The sequence below is a fragment of the Lepidochelys olivacea genome, assembly GCF_965140295.1.
Source record: "Lepidochelys olivacea isolate rLepOli2 genome assembly, chromosome: 2".
NCBI classification, from domain to species: Eukaryota; Metazoa; Chordata; order Testudines; family Cheloniidae; genus Lepidochelys; species Lepidochelys olivacea.
Window position 1 is genome coordinate 235,626,738 of NC_140412.1, and position 23,799 is coordinate 235,650,536.

The 23,799-nt window shown below is 46.0% G+C and overlaps 1 protein-coding gene across 14 annotated transcripts in view; it reads left to right on the top strand.

Annotated features, from left to right (window-relative positions):
- Nucleotides 1-23,799, top strand: part of KIAA1217 — a 540,319-nt gene that overhangs the window by 283,989 nt on the left and 232,531 nt on the right. For 13 of the 14 annotated variants that reach the window (XR_014710274.1, XR_014710275.1, XM_084619500.1 and 10 more), the window contains exon 2: nucleotides 6,411-6,694. Coding sequence is in view for 11 of the 14 variants with exons in the window: in XM_084619497.1 (XP_084475623.1) it covers nucleotides 6,411-6,694 (284 nt within the window). In the remaining 3 variants the exon portion in view is untranslated. Of the gene's footprint in view, nucleotides 1-6,410; nucleotides 6,695-11,487; nucleotides 11,626-23,799 lie in introns of those variants that run through there. The other variant, XM_084619501.1, reaches the window with a different exon arrangement.

A 23,799-nucleotide genomic window follows, 5' to 3' on the forward strand; every position in this document is an offset into this window, starting at 1 on the left:
ATCCCCAGACACGTTAACAGACTTTTCCAGTAGCTGTACTGGCTGCGAATGCATCCCAAGTCTTCAGGGCAAATTAATCATTAAACATGCTTGCTTTTAAACCATGTATTATATTTACAAATATTTACCTTCTCTGGCTTCATGGTCTGGAAGCCCTCCTTAGGAGGGTTGGAAGGATATTGGCTCCAGGGTGATAAATAGTTCCTGGCTATGAGAACAGTTTCTCTGCTTTCCTGTTGTGTGCTATCCTCCTCATCATCATCTTCCTCATCCCCAAAATCCTCATCCCTGTTTTGTGAGACTCCCCCCATTGCAGGTGTCCATGGACAGTGGTGGGGTAAGGGATAGGGGCACCCCCTAGAATTGCATGCAGCTCATCATAGAAGCGGCATATCTGGGACTCTGACCCGGAGCGGCCATTTGCCTCTTTGGTTTTTCGGTAGGCTTGCTTGAGCTCCTTAATTTTCACGCGGCACTGCTGCGGGTCCCTGTTATAGCCTCTGTCCTTCATGCCCTTGGAGATCTTTTCAAATATTTTGGCATTTTGTCTTTTGGAATGGAGTTCTGATAGAATGGATTCATCTCCCCGTACAGCGATCAGATCCAGTACCTCCTGTTGGGTCCATGCTGGACCTCTTTTGTGATTCTGGGACTGCATGGTCACCTGTGCTGATGAGCTCTGCATGGTCGCCTCTGCTGATGAGCTTGCTACGCTGGCCAAACAGGAAATGAAATTCAAAAGTTTCCGGTGCTTTTCCGGTGTACCTGGCTAGTGCATCGGAGTTGAAAGTGCTGTCCAGAGCGGTCACAATGGAGCACTCTGGGATAGCTCCCGGAGGCCAATACCGTCACATTGCGTCCACACTACCTCAAATTTGACCCGGAGATGTTGATTTCAGCACTAATCCCCTCATCGGGGAGGAGTACAGAAATCAATTTTAAGAGCCCTTTAAGTCGACAAAAATGGCTTCATCGTGTGGACGGGTGCAGGGTTAAATCAGTCTAGCGCTGCTAAATTCGACCTAAACTCGTAGCGTAGACCAGGGCTAAGAGAGGCCATGGCGCTGAGAAAGGACTCTTACTCCAGAGACCCTCTGCACCATCATTCTCCAGCACCAAAGACCTCCTCCAGTGCAAGTGCCCGGCACCACTCCCATTCACCGGTCCCACACAAAAGACAGACTGACAGAGGTTGCTCTCCCACTAGAGCAGTGGAGCGAGGAGGCATCAGCGGGGTGTGTCCCATGCCAGGACACCCTGCTCCGGCTCTGACTCAGCCAGCACCGTCGACTCTGGACTCTCAGGGAAGTCCATCGAGTCCAGTTCTAGTGGAATCCCTGATATGGGACTGTCAGGAGGAGGACTTAGACCTTCCCTCTACACCGGACACCTTTGAGGCAGCTAGGGACCTCATAGCAATAACGGCGCAGTCCCCCATACAGTCACCGGCTCCAACACCAGCATCACAAAGGGGCACAGTGCCTTCTAAGGGCAAGCCAGTGATGATGCGACACTGCTCGCCCTCACCTCAGCTCTGCTCCCCATCACCATCTCGCTCCGCGCTGCCTTAGCACCAAGGTCGGAGTCCTCGTCATACTTGGAGGCAGAGTCATACGTCTCTATGCAAAGCCGGCACTATTCTCGGCATCGCTCCAGACAAGAGGAAGGGTAGCCATGGTCTATGATGCCATGGCCACCACAGTGGCAGGTGCTGACTCTATGGCCCTTCTGCACCCCATGGGCCTATCACCAAGCCCAAGGGTCGGGGTCCAGATTCTTGTCAGTGGTTTCGGAAGCCCGGGCCCCTCCATCATCATCGTCTTTAGTCTGGGAACTTCCACAAGGCAAAGAGATGGGTATGCAGGCTGGCATGTTTTGAGACCGCAGCATGACCTGGCTCCGGGGCCAGTACTGAGATGAGCATGGGCCTGGAAACCAGCACCGCTCCCAGCACTACGCAGGTCGTTCAGTGCAGAGGGGATCCCCGCGAGCCATAGGATCAGGAAGACCCAGTGCCACCACGGGCATCATCCTCCCCTGATGAAGCAGTGGTGGGCACATCAACCACGCTGCTGGCCCTGGACAACAGATCCCACCAGGAGTTGCTCAGAAGGGTGGTACAGAATTGGGGAATGCAGGCAGAGGTGGTGTCGGAGGAGACCGACCCCGTAGTTGACAGTCTTGTGCCTGAAGGTCCCTTGAGGGACCCCTCATTAAGACCATCCATAACACTACGAAAACGTTGTAGCAAATGCCCACCTCTCTTCCCTCCCATTGCCAAATGGGTGTAGAGAAAGTACTTTGTGTCTTCAAAAGAGTATGACTATCTGTTCACTCATCCTCAGGCGGGCACTCTGGTGGTGGATGCTGCCAAACAAAGGGAAAGGCAAGGACAACCGGGATGAACTCCTAAGTCCAAGGAAGCAAAGAAGCTGGATCTCTTCGGTAGGAAGGTGTATTCTACCAAGGGGCTCCAGCTGTGCATTGCCAACCAGCAGGCAGTGCTTAGCTGGTACATTTTTAATGCTTTGAACATGTCCAAATTCAAGGAGTTACTGCTGGCAGACTCCGCTCTGCGTTTGCTGCTGTCCTTGAGGAAGGCAAGGTAGTTGCGAGGACCTCCTTACAGCCTCCCTAGATATGGTGGACTCGGCAGCCTGTACTATGTCGACAGTCATTGCTATGAGAAGCAGTTCATGGCTTCAGGTGTTGGGATTCCTGCACGAAGTCCAGCAGACAATTCAGGACTTGCCTTTTGACTGTTTAGGGCTTTTCTTGGAGCAAACAGACTCTAGGCTCTACAGCCTGAAAGACTCATGGGAGACTCTGAAGTCTCTGGGGCTTCATATGCCAGTCCTGCCCAGAGGAAGCATTTTACATCACAGCCTACCACTCGCTTCTACCCTGCTCCCCCTAGACAGGACTACAGCAGGAAGTGGGGCAGGAATAATAGATGGAGGACCTCTCAGTCCTCCTCTAACCAGGGCCAGGGTTCAGCGAAGCAGCTTTTGAGGGTGTGCCCAGAGGTCACGCACTAGTTCAGATCCTGGATCCTTCCCCTCCCTTTGTGAACTGTCTGTCCCATTTCTACCATGCCTGGGCACAAATCATCTCAGACCAATGTGTCTTGAGCATGGTAGAATTGGGATATTCTCTCCAATTCTGTTCCCTCCTACCTTCCCACCCTCCTTCCCCATGCCTCTTCAAAGACTCTTCTCAGGTGCAATCATTGCTACTACTCAGGATGGTAAAGTAGGTCCCTCTAGAGTTCAGAGGTAGGGGTTTCTATTCCAAGTATTTCCTAATCCCGAAGGCCAAGGGTGGGCTCAGATTTATTTTAGACCAGCAGGAGAGTGGGGTGGGGGGAGACAAAACCTTTTGTAGTGATAAACACCCATTTTTCATGATTTGTGTGTATAAAAACAAACATCTTCTGTATTTTCCACAGTACGCATCCGATGAAGTGAGCTGTAGCTCACAAGAGCTTATGCTCAAATAAATTGGTTAGTCTCTAAGGTGCCACAAGTACTCCTTTTCTTTTTGCGAATACAGACTGACATGGCTGTTACTCTGAAACCTGTCATTTTAGACCTGTGAAACCTCAACAGATTCAGGAAGAAGATAAAGTTCCGCATGGTTTCCCTGGCTTCCACTGTCTCCTCCCTGGATCCAGGGGATTGGTACGACATCCAATCCCACCATGGGATCTCAACCTGGTGCTTTCAAGGCTGATGGGACCCTCCTTTTGAGTCCCTAGCAGCTCGCTCCTCTGTCTTTCCTGGAAATTGGCATTCCTAGTGGCCATAACTTCTGCCAGGAGGGTGTCTGAGCTCAAGGCCTTGACATCCAAGCCCCCTTGTACTGCTTTTTTTAAGGACAAGGTACAGTTGCTGTTGCATCTGGCCTTCCTCCCAAAGATAGTTTCGCAATTCCATGCAAATCAGGACATTTTCTTCCAGTGATCGTCCCTAAGCCACATGCTAGTTAAACCAGGAATGGATGCTCCACTCCTGGATGTCAGATGTGTGTTAGCTTTTTACATTGAAAGCATGAAGCCGTTTTGAAAGTCAACACAGCTCTTCATTGCAATTGCTAAGTGGATGAGGGGGCTCCTGGTGTCCTCCCAAATGATCTCATCATGGATCACGGCCTGTATCAGGGCGTGCTACAATTTAGCAAAGATACCTGCCCCAGCATTGACAGCACACTCCACAAGGATGTGGGCATCCTCAGCGGCATTCCTGGCACAGCTCCCCATTCAGGGCATCTACAGGGCACCAACATGGTCATCAGTCCACACCTTTATATCAACTACGCCATTACTCAGCAGGCTAGAGACGATGCAGCATTTGGCAGAGCGGTGCTGCAGTCTGCGACTGGGTGAATTGCTTGGGAGTCACCGACTTGGAATCAACATGAGCAAGCACTTAAAGAAGGAAAAACGGTTACCTATCTTTTGTAACTGTTGTTCTTTGAGATGTGTTGCTCATGTCCATTCCAAGACCCACCCGCCTTCCTTCTGTCAGAGCATTTTGGCAAGAAGGAACTGAGGAGTCAGCGGATCGGCAGGGACCTATATACATCACCATGAAAGCACGACTCCAGGGGCTCCGCAGCTGACCCGATGGGTACTGCTAGGGGAAAAACCTCCCAACCACTTTGCAATGCAGCATGCACACACCTACTTAGAATGGACATGGAGCAACACATCTCGAAGAACAACAGTTATGAAAGGTAGGTAACCATTTTTTCTCAACTTTTCCAGAGTACTACCCCTTTCAGGGACTGATTTTTCTTGCATACCTCCAAGTTTCACCTCACTTAAAAACTACTTGCTTACAAAATCAGACATAAAAATACAAAAGTGTCACAGCCACACTATTACTGAAACAATGCTTACTTTCTCAGTTTGCCTGTTTGAAATTTTAGATTGTACTGACTTTGTTAGTGCTTTTTATGTAACCTGTTGTAAAATTAGGCAAATATCTAAATGAGTGAATTGATGTACCCCCTGGTTGAGAACCACTGTGCTAGGTAGCTCACAGAAAAGTCCTTTCCTCTGAAGAACATGCAATTTAAGGTGAAATCAATGGGGGTCCACCAACGTGTACCTTACTGCATGGTGAGGACCTAAATGGTGGATTTGTCAGACAAGTGGGAATGGTATCAGGAGCAACTGGGTGACCTGTGTGCAGGAGGTCATAAAACATAAAGTCCAATTCATTGATCTAATAGTTCCTTCTGTCCTTAATATTAATGAATCTATGAAAGTTGGGAGAATGTATCGATTCCCAAAATACAGTAACATGCAAAGGGATGTGTTTAGAGATCTACTGGGAGTGCTTTTAGTGAACTTTTAGTGAAATAACTTTTAGTGAAATAGCAGTATATAGAATAAATGAAGCAAGAAATTTAAAGGGATGAACATAAAGAGTTAATGTTAATAAGGACATTCAAGGGTGCATAAGGCTGCAAATGGACTTAGGAGGCCTTTTCAATGCTGCTGTTTGTTATTCCCCTTTGCTGACAAAAGAGAGGGGGATTTTTTCATAGGTATTAGGTAACAAACCTCCAACCTACACTTCTTCAGGCACCGGAGGATTCATGTTACACAGTTACCTTCAGATAAGCTAACACTAATATACCCTCTGTGTCTAGCTGTCTTTTTGTGAAAGTATCCATGGCCATTGATGTCTTAAAGAAGACTTTAAAGTTGTAAAGTTTATCTGACTTTTTTCCTCTTTTATATCACATAAAACTTGTTTTTATTTTATTTCTCGAGGAGTGGTTTATTGAAAAAGCGATGCTGTATTTTCCAATCTGCTGTCTCAGAGAGGTATAAAATCGAAGCGAGATCCATGACATTTAAAACCTGGCTACAGTCAGAAAACAGAAACAAATCCCAAGTGCTTCTCTTACTATTTCATAGGCATTTCCGAGCATGTGGAAAACATACTTTGAAAAGATTAAGGATTTCAAATCTGCTTTGTCAATGGAATTTTATCAGTTGGTATCCCTAAGGAGACTAGTTACAGGCTCATTAGATGTACTGGAACATACTGAAGAAAACTGTTTCTTCTTGTGGAAAGCATCCTTTAGTTTTTAAAGGTTAGGGAGTAAAGGCTTTGCCTTATCTTCTTTTTACTTCAGACAATAGTGAAAATAGTATAAAGGGACATCTTTCTTAAATGATCAGTTTTCTGTGAGGCATTAAGTACTGTATAATACAGCTGCTATAAGCAATTCTGTATGTGTATTTTATTAAAGCTTAATAACACGTCTTTCCCCATCAGTGGTGTAGAACAGGATATTGTATACTACTGTATTTTTTAAATTGACCTCACTATATTTTTTCCTTATAAATGTGACTGTTGGTGTTATGTTCTTATTATACTCTTTATTTTTTTCAGACCAGGGAAAAAACAATTTGCATGTAACATCATTAGACGATGCAGAATGTCTTCGATCTAAAGAACTCCTTGCAACTGGAAACAATAATACATCCAATCCAAAGCCTACTCGCAACATCCCTCGCAGACATACTGTAGGTGGACCTCGCAGTTCCAAAGAAATACTGGGAATGCAGACATCAGAAATGGACAGAAAGAGAGAGGCTTTTCTGGAACATCTGAAGCAGAAATATCCCCATCACGCTACAGCAATAATGGGACACCAAGAAAGGCTGAGAGATCAGGTATGAAAACAAAGTAATTTATTGTTTTTTGTTTAAAAAAACAAAACATATTTCTAACTTTTATAAAATTCAATGTTAAATGGTTAGAAAAAATGGGAATGTAGCAGACCCTAAACAAATGTAATTGGGTTGGCTTTGTTGTTTTGTTTTTTAGATTTTTTTAAAGGGGAAGAGTATGACTATTTGATGCCATTTTTGTGCCATTCACTGAAATGAATAATTTTCTGAAGAGTTTATATATTAGAGTCTAACAGGACAAAAATGAAACCAGAATAGTCAAAGAGAACATTTATCTCCTCTTCAGGTGATAGCTAACCATCTTGCCTAAAAATGTGGGACTAGCTGTTCGCTTTAGCTACATTTTCAACCTGGGAAGCCACGCTTAGCAGAAAAGAAAACATTTGTCGACAGTGTAGGTTTACCTCAGCTGGAGCTGTTACCGGGGGCTCTGGAACAATTTTTATAGTGGGGGTGCTGAGAGTACTGAACCAAACTGTAAACCCTGTAAATGATGGAAACCACTTCAAGCTAGGGGGTGTGGCAGCACCTCTAGTTCCGGCATCTATGGCTGTTACCCACTTATTTGCTGCCTTTTCTGCTTTTGAATCCACTAAGATGAACGGAGTGGATTCATCCTCAAGTATCTGCATTCTCCAGACTATCTTGACGGCAGGTACTGGTCTCTAAGAAATGTGCCTCACACTGCTTTGTTTCTTGGCTGCATGCAGTGACTGTTCAGCAGGGAGAAGCAGATTTTGGGCCCATAGAAGATGTGGCATCTTGATGTATTTCTCAGGACAAGTTGAAAATGTTGCCATGCTGACCTTTGAACACAGAGAATGTAGTGAATGAAACTGTTCAGGACATAGTGGTGTGCTCTGTTGCTGAGTACAGCATTCAACTTTGTAAATAAAGCAGAAAAATAAACATTTTGGTCCATAATTAATTTTTCACTACATGATTTAATTAAAAAAAACAACAAAAACCCAACTCTGTATTTATGGTCCAAGTAGTTAAATGCCAAGTAAGCTGAAAAATTCAGAAGCTGGCAAACCTGGAGAAAGGGTACTGTTCAGTGGGGAAAAAAACATTGTGTCCAATTTCAGAGTAACAGCCGTGTTAGTCTGCATTCGCAAAAAGAAAAGGAGTACTTGTGGCACCTTAGAGACTAACCAATTTATTTGAGCATAAGCTTTCGTGAGCTACAGCTCACTTCATTGGATGCATCCAATGAAGTGAGCTGTAGCTCACGAAAGCTTATGCTCAAATAAATTGGTTAGTCTCTAAGGTGCCACAAGTACTCCTTTTCTTATTGTGTCCAATGTGCTCAATCTGACAAATGATGGGAGGCCACCTTTTTTAAAGGTTTTTTTCTTAGTGCTTGTAGGTTTTCCAGCACTAGCTACCAGCAAATCAAGAGTAAAAATCAAAGTAATTTAGCAGCATATTTGTAGTCCTTGTGATTCGACTTCCCATGGATTCATATGCTTGTCCGTGTTTTATATAGAGACATTTCTTATTTCACATCTGTGAATACTTCTTCCTCAAAGGCCCCTCATATTGTATGCCTGTGATGAGGAAGGTACTTATTATATAAGCCACCTCTTCTTTATTAGCTTAGGGTGTTAATGTATCTGAGATTCTTGCTCAACATTTTCAAAGTCCTACCATTTTGGAGGTTTTCCCTTAGGTCAGCACATTGTGTTGAAAATTGAGGCCTCTTCTCTCTCTCTCTCTCTCTCTCTGATCCTTCCCCCCTCCCCCATCTATTCCAAGGAATCTAGGATCATAGTCTTCCAGTGCTTCAAAATAAAATTGTGGGTAAAAGAAAAGAAAATGAGCTCAGATTTATCTATGTCCTCAGCATTAACTGGTATGATTTATGCCCTATTTTTATACAGGCCTCTTCCTTCCTTTGAAAGTCTTGGATTTTTTTCAGTGATTATACTTTTTATCTCTTTCATGAACTTTCATGGTTGTGTGGAATGTGCTGGGTGGTAGATAAAGATAGCATACAAATTAAATAAAGGGGGAGGGGGAGACCGAAGATAAGATCTTTTGAGTCATGTAAATATTTAGTTCCAGTGGTGCAGACACTGCAAACCTAGGTTTGAACAGCCTACGCAGCAGGACACCCTACACAATTTGTAACTTGATCTCTCTCTGAAGCCCACACGTTTCAGAAGGAATGCAGTAACCATTCTCACTGTTTGTTTAAAATGTGTCATATCTGATAATTTATTGGGGAATGAAATCTATGTGAATATAGCCTGTTTCTATTTTTTTGATGATTAGACATACGTACTATCTGTAATGAGGGTAAACTTTAAAACAAAATTATCTTGAAATTACTATCAAAGGATCAGGCCACATTTCTTGGGTGCTTTCAGGAATGGGGATCTCATCCATTCGTCATTCGTTTTTTTAAACATCCATAAACCAAACAAAGAACCACCTTAAAACATGCAAAAATAAGTATCTATTTGGTAGTAAGCGACTTTTTAATAGAAATGTGTCAGAACAGTCTGTTATAATCTCAGACACACAATTCAGAGCTAATTGTTATTCCTTACCATTTGTTTGTGTATGCACGCGGGCATGTAATGGGAATATGTTAGCAGCTCCATAGTGAAGGTTGTAATGCAATTTTGTCTTTATATATGTGTGTATATATTATAATTTTAAAATATTCAGTGTGTGTGTACCATGTGTGTTTACAAGGTACATACACATATGTGCACACATGCTATATAAGAGCTAAGTACTATATACACACACATAGATTATATATACAAAATACCAACATGGGTTATTACACCTATGCAGACTTTGAACGTTTACATGATCCAACTTGACTCCTGTTGCACTCCAATGTGTGTGGGGAGTCCCTTACAGTCTTAGCCAGATACTATACCACCAGGTTCCTGGCAACCCCAATCTCAAAATGATATGGTTAGGCTATATTACACTCCAGATATTCCCAGTCGGTAGGTGATCTGTTGGGGACCATTATCAGATGGCAGAGTTTGGAGCAGCTCCTAGTTTGCTCTAATCTCTACCAGGGTGATGACCAACATAAAACTGGTCAGATAATCAAGAGGCTTTAATTGGCTCTCTTCTGGGCCTTCTCTCTCGCTCTTCACTGCAGCCAGGCAATGTGTACAATAGAGAATTTGGCCTCTAGTTTATGGTGAAACATTAGAGGTGAAAATGAGTTTTGATGATCGTGTCATGTTGTTCCCTCGACTTTGCGAATGATACCAGCCTTGGCTGATCATCTGCTTTTTCCACAGTGTCTTAATGCTTTCGTCCATGCTGGCTTTATGCATAGAAAGCCCTCTCTGAAGCAGTTTTTAAAGCCACTGCTCTGCTTTTGTAAATTCTTCCATAATGTCTACAGGAAAATACCACCTGAAAATGGCTAAGTAAAAAGCTAGAGGGGTTGCTGATCTATTGTTCATTATAATTTGTCATTGTATAATTATCATTATAATTGTATCTTATAATTTTTAATTACTTGAAAACTCCCAGCTATGCACATAGTCTTTGTAACTGTGTATTCCTCTCTCTCTTATCATCCCATTTGTTGTGTCTTGTCTTGAAACAGAAAGCTCACCAAGACGGGCTGCCTGTCTTTGTTTGTACAGTGCCTAGCACAAGGGCCTCTGGGCTCTGCTGTAATAGAAATAACAAATAATAGTGAGTGGTCTCATTCTAATTGTTTGCATGGTTAGCCATGTAAGAGCTAGATACTACTTTTATTAATAGTCTCAAGAATAGTACAGTAGCCAGGATTTGTTGCAGCTCAGGATTTATGTATATTAACCAGAGCAAAGAGGTGAAGTGGAAACTTCTTCAATACCTCCATGTATCATGCCTTTGTCGAGACCATATTACATGCTCATAAGAGTGAGGGACTAAAAAGGTCCACAACAAGGTTGGAAAGGAGAGGACCGGACCGGACCTTCTCCAGCTCTGGAGTGACATGTGTTTATCCTCCAATGAGAGTGCGGTGCCAAACATATGACACTGGAGTACTCACTCTCTATATGAGCCCATTGAGTTACGTTGCTGCCTGCTTTGGGGGGAGTGACTGTGGTTAGTAGGGGCCAGGAAAAAGTATATAAACAAGGACAATGGCTCTGAGGATGAAAAAGTATTTGCAGTTAAAAGGTTAAAAATGCTAAACTTCTTTCAAAGGGGAGGAGGTAAAAAAATCCCTGAGGTGAACCTGTTTTACAAGTTATACCAGTAAAAAGTTTTTTAAAGAGAGAGAAAGAAAATGAACCTGTAGAAGCCATATCAGTTGAAGCTTTTCAAAAGCTGAGTTTTTCGTGTAACTTTAGAGTACAATCTGAGACACATGTGGCACTGTAGGATTTTTCTTTAACTAATCACGTACATTGTTAGTCAGGGAGGGGCAGATAGCAATGCCTAGCATTTCAATTAGTGTTTTCTGAAGAATGATTTAATCCATTTGCAAATGAAGTTAGATTTCTATTAATTTTTAAAAAAACCCTGTTGGTGTGAAATTCAGAATAACTACAAAATGGGGTTGCTTCTTTTAAAAAAATGTACAGTTGAAGCAAAGTGGTAGGTCTGAACCTGACAGGTAACTTTGGCAGCATGCAGGCAGGTGGGGTTAAGGTAACTATGGAGATTTATGATGTCATGCTTGCAAGAGCATGTCAGGACAGCTAATTTAACATGTAGTTGTTCAAAAACTCTTATAGGCTAGAAGTAGGTTTTATGCAAATGACTGAGTTTTGCTGCAAAAGGGCAAAAGAAAACACGGCAGAGACATGGAGGGCATTTTACCTGACAGCCGTAAAGGATTACAACAGAATTCATTCTAAACTAAAACTTTTGGGACTAAAGGAAAAGGATTCCATAACTTATCTCCTGCCTCACCTGTGGAATTCTAGGTTTAGGTAAATATAACTCTTTTTTTTCCCTTTGCACTTATTGTAAAAACATTTTTGAAATGCCGAAGTCTGCTTTACTGCATTGTTCCTCTTGGCAGCAGATCTGAATCAATAAACTGAGCTTTCTGGCATGGCATCTTTTCTTTTCTTTTCTTTTCTTTTCTTTTCTTTTCTTTTCTTTTCTTTTCTTTTCTTAAAACAAGCTCTTTTTTGAATGAAGTGAGAATTCTGAATAATTTGAAAGGCAATGTAATGCATTATGCTGATTAAATGAATAATGCTGCAAAAATGTTCTAGGTAGTGTTTTGGAGGAGAAACCAAGAACGGAGACACTGTATTTATTTGTAGATCATTGCCAGATGTGTCTCCTTTAACTGCTAAAACAAGACATTAAAATTATAACTACATTTATTCCAGCATTTCAGATCTGCAGAATGCAGAAGCATTTATTTTAGTAGATTATAGAATCAGTCAATGAAATACTTTTTATAAATATATGCACTGATAATTGCAACATAATTTGTGAGAGTGATTTTTAAAAAAAGGCTTGTCCTGGATAAACGCAGATCTGGTAGGAAGTAGACAACAGTGTTTGGGGCGGAAATCCAACAGCACAAGTAAACTCTACTTTATCTCTGTGGTTTTGGGGATAAAACCAGGGTGTTGGATTTTCTACGTTTGTTTTAAGAAAGAAAAAAAATCTCTTTGTGCTTAGCTGTAACTGCTGTTGCGTTTACATCAATCAGCAAGTTACACCAAGTAAACAATTATAATCAGGGAAAGGTTCCCTCATTGACACTGCTGTAATAAAATTACTCGAAGCAGCCTTACATCTACAAGATTAGCTAAAAGGTAGGGAAGGGTGCGGTTTGAGTAATTAGTGTCCAAGCATAGATATTTGAAACCAGAAAGATCATAGGTTCAGTCTAAAAACACCTGTGAAATGTAAACTCAGGCTAGAAACTTGATCAGTTCAATGTAAACCCTCAGTAGGATTTAGCAAATGAGCAGGCTGCACAATGTTTTAAACACTTTATCTAATTCCAGCTGAAAAACCAGTGTATAAGAACGTTGGACGTTCTGCATTACTTGATCATGCAAGTTAAAATAAACTTGCCGTTAACAAATATTGATTACCAAAGTAAGTAGGGATGAGTCTGAGAGGAGTAAAAAGTGAAGAGGTATCTTTAACTGCATGTATACATATATACATTAGTTCATTACACAGCTGTTTTGTTTTTCATTCAGTAAAATCTTTAGAAATAGTTATTAAGGGGATACACATTTTTTAACCTCTGGTGTTAGTTTTTAATATTAAAATATGTACTATTGAACAATAGGTTTCAGAGTAACAGCCGTGTTAGTCTGTATTCGCAAAAAGAAAAGGAGTACTTGTGGCACCTTGTGGCTGATGTTATTAGGCCCTGTGATGGTGTCCCCTGAATAGATATGTGGGCACAGTTGGCAACGGGCTTTGTGGTTAGTGGTTAGTGGTTCTGTTGTGTGGTATGTAATAATAACGTAATAATAATATAATAATGTGCCTAATAACATCAGCCACACTATCAGAGGCTAGTTCACCTGCACATCCACCAATGTGATATATGCCATCATGTGCCAGCAATGCCCCTCTGCCATGTACATTGGTCAAACTGGACAGTCTCTACGTAAAAGAATAAATGGACGCAAATCAGATGTCAAGAATTATAACATTCATAAACCAGTCGGAGAACACTTCAATCTCTCTGGTCACGCGATTACAGACATGAAAGTTGCGATATTACAACAAAAAAATTTCAAATCCAGACTCCAGCAAGAAACTGTTGAATTGGAATTCATTTGCAAATTAAATACAATTAACTTAGGCTGGAATAGAGACTGAGAGTGGCTAAGTCATTATGCAAGGTAACCTATTTCCCCTTGTTTTTTCCTACCCCTCCCCCCCCCACGTTCTTGTTAAACCCTGGATTTGTGCTGGAAATGGCCCACCTTGATTATCATACACATTGTAAGGAGAGTGATCACTTTAGATAAGCTATTACCAGCAGGAGAGTGGGGTGGGGGGAGGTATTTTTTCATGCTTTGTGTGTATAAAAAGATCTTCTACACTTTCCACAGTATGCATCCGATGAAGTGAGCTGTAGCTCTCAAAAGCTTATGCTCAAATAAATTGGTTAGTCTCTAAGGTGCCACAAGTACTCCTTTTTTTTTTTTATTGAACTATGTGTCAAATGAACTAGCATATTTGCATTAGTTACACCGATGCTGGTTGATGATGTGGAAAGGGTATGGGGAAAAAATGATTCAGTGCTGCTCATGCTATGTAAGTAGATTTTTGGGTCTGAACTGATATGTAGAAAAGCAGCATTTGATTATAACGTAAATATTGTGTGTTAAGAATAAATGTTTTTAATTGGGGTGTATATAACTGCTTCATTTTCTAGCATTTTTTTCTTGTCTGACAGATTTTGATTTAGCTGATTATTATTTTTTGTTTAACCAAAAAAAGCCTACTAATTTATATCTTAGTTATAGTTGCACAGTTTTGGTCTTTTCAGGCTTGCCCAGCATGGAGTACACACTGTGGTAAGGAAGTCTGACAGTTTGATCCCTCTTAGGGTATATCTACACTGCACACTAAGCCTGGGGTCTGACTCAGATTTGAGCCTAAGTCCCCCTTCTGTCCACACACACATCAGTCTGACTTGGGTCAGCAAGCACTCAGGACCCGAGTCCTAGAACTCTGCAAGGCAAGGGGAGGGGGGCGAGAGCCTGAGTCCCACTGTGACTTGAGACCAATGCCTGTCATTTTGCAGTGTGGCTGCAGCTCAGGTCACAGGCTCAAGTTAGAAGGTCTGTGTAGTGCAGTATGGACATGTTAGCACATCTGTGAGATCTGGGTCCAGCAATTGTAAGCCCAGGTTTACAGTGTAATGTGGATGCTTAAGTGCAGGCTAGTAAATACCCAGTCCATAATCCTGGGTTCCACAGACCTGGGTCTACAAAGCAGTGTAGACATTAGAGGCTGGTCTGTCATGAGATCTCCACCAATGCCTACCTTCTAACACCACCTTGAGATGTGGGTGGAGCACTTTCCAAAGCATCGAGGTTGTTTCCACTCTCATATTTCTGAGAGGAGCAGCATTATGTTGCACAGTACATTTCCACACACTAAATGGGATAATGCAGAGATCAGTCAGTCCTACCCCCTCTGGCCTCTGCATGACCCTATGAACTCACAGAGCCACAAACTTGTGGAGGGAGCTTCCACTCGTTTCAGGAGAAAAGATGGAATCCATGCTGCTTCTGCACATCTGCCTTTGTCCTATATGTACAAATCATTAATATGAACAAAGTATTATTTTCTTCGTGTCATGAAGTGGATTTACTGTGTATTGGTGGGTTAAAATGTTGAATATGATGCACGAGTGGAAAGTGTTTTAATTTCACTCATACTGTAAAAGTAAGAGACTGAAGTAGTGAGCAAATGTACACTGCTCTATTACATGTTAAACTATTAGCAATAAAAGCATGAATGGTATAAGTGGAGTTTAACTGATGTAGAAATAGCTTCTGCCGCATAATATTTACATCATGTGGTTTCTTCATTTATATTTATCAGTTGAAAGGGATAAAGTAACTGTTCCTTTTTTTAAAGCAGGAAAAAGTATGAAAAAAAAAAGTATGAAAAAAGCAGGAAAAATAAAGCTATTTCCCCTCAAAATAAATCATACTGAAAAACAGTTCAATTTCTCTTTAGGTTTGTATGTGAAACAAGAAGTAGCCCTGAAAAGAATAAAAAGAGCTATAACAGGAAGGACTTTTTATGCTAGAAGCATTCAACTTCACTATGAGCTACCTGTTCAACTATCAGCCTCAGCTATTTAAAAGGAGGCTGTTTTATGTTTTGCATTTGCAATGAACCTTTAAAAAAAACCAAACTCTTGTTCTTTACCTATCTAGAACAGCCGTTCACAACCTGTGTTCTGTGGACCCCGTCTAAGGGGTCTGCGAAAGTCTTAGGCTGAAAACTGTCTGAACAGAATTCAACTGTATATTCAGACAAGTGATTTGTAGGGGTCTGCAAATGGAAAAAGGTTGAGAACCACTGATCTAGAACATGGCAGCCAACACTGTACAGCTTTTAATACAGGCATATATGGGGGAAAATAGGAAACCCCCTTTAAATTAAATTGAAATGAATGGGATACAAAACCTTTTTGAGCTAGTAGGTGGAAAGTTGACTATATAGAAAAAGGTAAAGTCTTTACTGATTCGTACCATTGTCTGTATCTTTGATTCTGATCCTGCAAACACTTATGCATGTGCGTAACTTGCACACGAGTAGTCCCATTAGCCTTACACTGGGGACGTTTTTGTTAATGCTCTTCTCATATGATCACATGGGAGTGGGACATGTATTCGTGTCAGTCATTAGCAAAGTAAACATACCTCACACATCTTCTGACTATTATTGTATAACAACATTTTTCATTTGTTTTTCTAAACAAAGGCAGGTTGAGTTGGACTCCCAGGAGCAGCAAGCTCAATTTTACCCTAATCCCTGTGATGTAAAAAACCTTTTCAGAGCTGTGTTTAGGATAGCGAAAGTAAACAACTCAAGCAAATCTCATATGAAAGAGCATTTTCAGTTTCCTTTCTCTTCTCATGAATAGGCTAGCTGAAACAACACTACTGTTAAACATTGCATTCATCACCCACTGGGGCAATCGGAGCCTCTCCAGTACTGTGTGTTCTAGCATTTATTCTCTCAGATTTAAGAGCATGGCTTGATTGATTGCACCAATACAGAATTGGAAATGAAGTGAGTTTTTGCATCTTAGCACACCAAACAAGCAAGGGCATTGTGCTTTGATGTGGGTGCTCTTTGAGGGGAGGTAGTGATACCGTTTGTTTGCACCATTGGGCAAGTACCTTCCATACCTCTGCATTTTGTGTGGTCTCCCTCCTGAAAGACCTGAGGGACCCCATTCAGTCAACCAAAAACCTATTCTCCTAGTAATCACTGAGCAAACACACATTAGTTGAAGTGAGCTGTAGCTCACCAAAGCTCATGCTCAAATAAATTGGTTAGTCTCTAAGGTGCCACAAGTACTCCTTTTCTTTTTGTAGTTTGAAAGGTTTTCACTGCTTGGCTGATGTACTGCCACTGAGTCTTCAAGGTTTGGGGGTTTGTTTTAAACAATCTTTTAAAGAATTCTTGAACACAGGAATTGCCATATTGGATCCAATCCAAGATCCATTTAGCCCAGTGTTCTGTATGTGACAGTGGCTAGTACCAGATGCTTCAGAGGAAGCCATGAGAACACCAGAATAGGCAGATGGATTAATCTCCCCCACATTAGTTGTTATCATGATCTCTCATAGTCAGGGGTGGCTCTACCAATTTTGCCGCCCCAAGCAGTCTCCGCCAAATTGCCGCTGCCCCCGAATTGCCGCCGTGGGACACGGACTGCCGCCCCATTCTGAATGTCGCCCCAAGCATCTGCTTGGAAAGCTAGTGCTTGGAGACAGGCCTGCTCATAGTTAGAAACTGGCTTAAACCCCGAAGCCATAAAGTTTAATATCCCTTCCAAAAATGTATCATTATTCATTATGACAACTCTGGATTTTCTTGGTTCACATATAAATGTCCAATCCCTTTTTGAATCTTGTTCAGTTCTTCACCTCAACAACTTCCTATGGCAGCAAGTTCCATAGTATTATTACATGCTGAGTGTAAAAGTATTCCCTTTAATAGTTTTGAATTTCTCACATTTTAATTTGACTGTCCCCTTGTTCGTGTGCTATTAGACAGGGAGAATAGAAGTTCTTGATCTATCTTCTCTATATCACTCATTATTTTATATACTTCTATCTTGTCCCCTCTTATGCATCTCTTTTCTAAAGTAAACTGTCCCAGTCTTTTCAATCTCTCTTCATACGAGCATTTTTCCCACCGTTGATCATTCTTGTTGCTCTTTTCAGAAACCCCTCTAGCTCTGCAATATCCTTGTGGAGATTGGGTGACCAGTACTGCACACACTATTCCTGATGAGGCCGCACCACTGATTTATATAAGCACATAATATTAGTTTCTGTAGTATTCTCTATCGTATCTTTTATGCATCCTAACATCTTGTTAGTCTTTAAGACTGTAACTGTACATTGAGCAGAAGTCTGTATTGAGCTGTTTACAGTAAGCCAGGTTCTTCTTCGAGTGCTTGTTCACTTCCATTCCACATTAGGTGTGCGCGCGCGCTGCATGTACAAGTGTCGGAAACTTTTTCCCTTCGTGGCTCCCGGCGGGCTCCCCAAGTGGTGCCACTGTGGCCCGCATATATACCCCTGCTGGCCCGACCCCCTCCAGTTCCTTCTTTCCGTCCGCGGTGGCATTGGAACAACCTCTTTCCGTGGGGCATGCCGCAGGCCCACGGCTTCAAGGCTTGCGCTATGTGCTGCAAACCTATGCTGGTTAGTGACCCCCACGACTCGTGTCTACGTTGCCTGGGGGACAGAGAAGGGTGTAGGATTTGCAAGGCGTTCAAGCCAAGGACAAGGAAAGAAAGAGACTTTTGCCTAAAGCAACTGTTGATGGAGGCCGCATTGCAGCTGCCGGGCCCAGAGTGCCCGACGCCGGCTCAGGTTTCCTCGGTGCGTAGTGCCCCGGAGCCGTCGGGAGACCTGGCACCAGTGAAGTACCATAAACTGTCAGCCCCAGAGTGCCAGGCTAGGCCCCGGCACCGATCGTCCTCCCCGGTGCGGCCCCCAGCGCAGCCTAAAGGAAGGTGCGGTCATTCCCCGCACAGGAGGCTGGCGCCTCCCAAGGCACCGAGCACCGACAAGAGTGGAAAGGCCACGGTACCGGTGCTGACACAGGCGGTCCTGGCGGCACAAGCCCCACCGAGCCCAGACCTAAGTGAGCTCAGTGCGGACGATGGGCTTGAGGGCATAACGGATCAGCCTTCTGCGCCTGGCACCTTTGAGACCACAAAGGACCTCATCGAGCTGTTGGCGGTGAGCCCCCTTCTGTACGGGTGCCGTCGAGGGGTAAGCCAGCAATAGTGTGCCGCTCAAAGACACCATCCCGGCACCGCTCCTGGAGTTGGTCCCGGTCGAGCTCTGACTCCGCAGACTCGCACTTGCCAGCGGCCCAGAAGGAGGTTGTGGCACCGGCAGCGGGTCGACATGAAGAAGCACTAGGAAGGGCACACTGCTTTCTGGCACCTCCCAGAGACCGGCACCGGGAGGAGTTGAGACAGCCCTCACCAGAGGTCTACCACAGACGGTCCCGGTCCAGGGAATGCCGGCACCGGTCCCGGTCCCAGGGGTTCCGGTACCACTCCCAGTCCTGCTCAGCCAGGAGCCGCTCAGTCTCCTGCCAGCGCAGATTGTTGGCACTGCCATGGCCTTCACGATCGGTGTCGCCGCAGTCTGGTGCCGGCTCCGGCTGCTATAGCTACCCGCACCGGGGCCCAGACAGCAGGGACCCTCAGGGGAGCTGGCAACCTCAATGGGGGCTGCCAGGCCATTGGCCCTTCTGGGCCCCCTGGGCCTATCAGGAGTGCCAAGGGGCCCCGTCCAGGGGAAGTTACTCGGTGCAGCGCTCCTGGTCCCTGCACCGACGCCAGACGGTGCCGGAGGCAACAGTATCCAGGCCTCGAGCATCCCCCCAGCTTAGACCGGAGAGTCCGGCACCGAGCCCAGTGCTGTCCCATGGACTCCTGCCCCCGCCACGGGAGATGAGAAGCAGGAGAACCAACCAGAGGGGGTCGAGCAGCAGCTAACCTCCTCGTCTTCCCCCAATGAGGCGGTGGCAGGTACAGAGGTATCCGGCCATCCGCCAATAGACCATAGAGCCCACAAGGAAGTGCTGCGCAGAGTTGCCCAAAATTTGGGGTTGCAGGCCGAGGAGATGGTTGAGCAGGAGGACCCCATGGTGGACATTTTGAGCCCTGAAGGGCCATCCAGAATAGCGCTCCTGCTCATTAAGACCATTCAGCCTAACTGTAAGGCTATATGGCAGACCCCGGCCTCCAGCGCGCCAACAGCTAAAGCATAAATACTTTGTTCCATCTAAGGGCTATGAGTTCCTATTCTGCCACCTGAGTCCATGCTCCCTAGTGGTTTCGGCGGTGAACGAAAGGGAGCGCCATGGACAGCAGGCCCTGGCCCCTAAGACCAAGGAGGCGAAACGCCTGGACCTTTTTGGTAGAAAGGTGTACTCATCTGGGGGCCTTCCGTTGAGGATTGCTACCCAGCAGACCATCCTCAACAGGCACAATTTCAACTCCTGAGCGGCGGTGGGGAAGTTTTAAGGACAACCTCGCGCAAGGTTCCCTACGGGAGTTCACGGCCCTGGTGGATGAGGGAAAGGCAGTAGCCAAGACCTCTCTCCAGGCCTCCCTGGATTCGACAGACACGGCGGCTAGAACAATCGTGTCAGGAGTGGTCATGGGGTGCTCAGCGTGGCTCCAGGAGTCAGGCCTGCCCCCAAGGTCCAGAATATGCTCCAGGACCTCCCCTTTGAAGGGTCCAGGCTCTTCTTGGATCAGACAGACGCGAGGCTGCATAGCCTCAAGGACTCATGGGCTACGCTCAAGTTGCTGGGTATACACACCCCGGTGACACAGAGGAAGCCCTTTAAGCCACAGCCTCCCCCTCAACGCCAGTACCAGCCTCACCAAAGGCATAAGCCTTACCGTAGGCGAGGCAGGGATAACAGGCGACGGTGCAACAAAAATAATAACAACGCGCCAGGCCAGAACCAAGGCCAGCACAAACCCCAGCAGGGCACTAAGCCAGGCTTTTGAAGGTGCGCTTGAGGACAGCGTACCAGACCAGTCACCGGATCCATCCCTTTGTTTCCTGAACTGCCTGTCCCGTTTCTCCCATGCGTGGTCTACCATTACTTCGGACCGTTGGGTCTTACGCATGGTGCGGAACGGGTACTTGCTGCAGTTCGCCTCCCTCCCCCCCCCTTCCCCGTCCCTCTTCAGGGACCCCTCTCATGAGCATCTCCTAGAGGAGGAAGTCCGCTCTCTGCTATGGGCGGGGGCGGAAGGCAGTGCCTCATGGCCTAAGGGGAAAAGGGTTCTACGCCCAGTACTTCCTTATTCCCAAGGCCAAAGGGGGCCTTCTCCCAATCCTAGACCTGCGTGGGCTCAACAAATTCCTGGTCAAGGCCCAGTTCCAAATGGTCTCTCTGGGCACCATCATCCCTTCCCTGGATCCAGGGGACTGGTATGTCGCCCTCGTATGACACCCTGGTATGACGCGTCCTTTCATATTACCATTTTCCAAGCATATCGGTGGTTCCTACGCTTCACCATGGGCCGAGAACATTATCAGTTTGTGGTTCTCCTGTTTGGTCTAGCTGCGGCCCCAAGGATGTTCACGAAGTGCATGGCAGTGGTGGCGGCCTTCTTACAGAGAATCCGGGTGTACCCATACCTCGACGACTGGCTCCTGGCAGGCTGATCCGAGGTGGAGATGCGGGGCCATGTGCAGGTGGACCTGAAATTGTTCCGCGAGCTGGGGCTCCTGGTCAACATCCCCAAGTCCACGCTCATACCCATGCAGAGAGTGGAATTCATAGGGGCGGTCTTGGACATGGTGCAGGCCAGGGCAAGCCTTCCGGTATCCTGATCACGGGCTAACCAGCAAGCAGTGGCCTCCCTGTGCCAGTTTCCAACAACAACGGCCAGGTGCTGCCTGCGGCTGCTGGGCCACATGGCAGCATGCACGCACGTGGTCAGGCATGCCAGACTGAGACTCAGGACTCTGCAGGCGTGGTTCACTCAGGTGTACCGCCCAGGCAGGGACCCCCTGGACTTGGTAGTGACAGCCCCAAGGGATGTGCTGGACTCCCTGCTGTGGTGGCGGTCCCAACCTGTCATTTGCGAAGGCATCCCCTTTGCCGCCTCACTTCCGGACCTGACGCTGGTGACGGACGTGTCAGACCATGGATGGGGGGCTCACCTGTGGGACCTCATGACGCAAGGGTTGTGGTCCGAAGCAGAGCGGTCGGTCCATATCAACGTGAAGGAGCTCAGGGCTGTTCGTCTCGCCTGCCAGACCTTTCACGCTACTCTGAGTGGTCACAGCATGACAGTTTTGACAGACAACACTACTGCCATGTTTTATATAAACAAGCAGGGTGGAGCTCGTTCCTTGCCACTCTGTCGCGAGGCTCTCCTCCTCTGGGACCTTTGCATAGCCCATGCGATTCACCTCGAGGCGTCCTATCTCCCGGGGGTGCGGAACGAGCTGGCGGACTCCCTCAGCAGGTCGTACCGCATGCACGAGTGGACGCTCAGGGCGGATGTCATGCTTTCACTCTTCCGCAGGTGGGGGTTTCCCCAGGTAGATCTGTTTGTCACCAGGGCCAATGCCCAGTGCCCGCCATTCTGCTTGTTCCAGGGCCACAGCCCGGGCTCACTCGTGGATACATTTGCGATCTCATGGAGAGGGGGCTTGATGTATGCCTTCCCCCCATTCCCCTTGGTGCACAAGGTCCTGCTCAAGGTGCTCAGGGACAGGGCGGTGGTGATCCTCATCACCCCAGCCTGGGCCCGCCAACACTGGTACACATCGCTCCTAGAGCTGTCGGTGGACGCTCCAGTAGTCCTGCCCCTACACCGGGACCTCATTACACAGGATGGTGGGCGGCTTCTCCACCCCGACCTGCAGTCACTGCACCTGACAGCGTGGAGGCTCTGTGGCTAAATGCCCTGGAGAGCCAGTGCTCCCTTCCTGCGCAGCAGATTCTGCTTGGCAGTAGAAAGCCCTCTACCAGGGTGGCCTAAATGGCCAGGTGGAAAAGGTTCTCGTGTTGGTGTGAACCCCGACAGGTGCGGCCAGGCCAGGCCCCGGTGCAGGCCATTCTGGAGTACCTCCTGCACCTCAAGCAGCAAGGGCTAGCCCCGTCCTCACTCAGAGTGCACCTGACGGCCATCTCCGCCTTCCATCCGGGGTTCTCGGGGGGCTCGGTGTTTTCCCACCCCATGGTGGGGCGGTTCCTTAAAGGGTTGGAGAGGGTGTTCCCATACTCCTGCCCCCCAGTCCCTCCACGGAACCTTAACCTGGTCCTTTCTAAACTCATAGGACCCCCTTTCGAGCACCTCGCTACCTGTTCTTTCCTCCACCTTTCCTGGAAGGTGGTGTTTCTGATTGCCATTACCTCGGCCAGAAGGGTGTCCGAACTGAGGGCCCTCACCTCTGAGCCACCATACACATATTTCACAAGGACAAGGTGCAGCTCTGGCCGCACCCCAAGTTCCTCCCTAAGGTGGTGTCCCAATTCCATCTGGGCCAGGACATTTGTCTGCCGGTGTTCTTCCCGAAACCCCATATGGACCTTGGATGGGCATGGAGCGCTGGCGTTCTATTTGGAGTGCACCAAGCTCTTTCGCAAATCCGTGCAACTGTTTCTGGCTGTGGCCGAGAGGTTAAAAGGCCTCCCAGTGTCAGCGCAGCGGATTTCGTCTTGGATTAGAAGGTGCATCCAGGCGTGCTATGAGCTTGCAGGTGTTCCGGCCCCGGCGGTCATGGCCCACTCAACCAGGGCGCAGGTGACTTCCATGGCGTTCCTTGCACACGTCCCAATCCAGGAGATCTCCAGAGCAGCCACCTGGTCCTCTGTGCACACCTTCACGACCCACTATGCGGTCAACCATCAGGCCAGAGAGGATGTATGTGGCAGTTGGCAGAGCGGTCCTCTGAGCACTTGTTCCATGACTCCTACCCTCCTCCTGAGGTAAGCTTGTAATTCACCTAAAGTGGAATGGACATGAACAAGCACTTGAAGACAAAAAAACGGTTACTTACTTTCTCGTAACTGTTGTTCTTCGAGATGTGTTGTTCACATCCATTCCACCTCCTACCTCTCTGTCGGAGTCGCCAGCAAGAAGGAACTGGAGGGGGTCAGGCTGGTGGAGGTATATATGCGGGGCGCAGTGGAGTCACTCAGGGGGCCTGCTGGCCCGACAGAAACTGCGAAGGGAAAAAGTTTCTGAGGCTCGTGCATGCTGCGCGCACACCTAATGTGGAATGGACGTGAACAACACATCTCGAAGAACAACAGTTATGAGAAAGTAAGCAACCGTTTTTTCCTTTCTTGACTTGAAACAGTTAATTTAGAACCCTGTAAGGTCCATAAGTAATTTAAATATTTCTCTT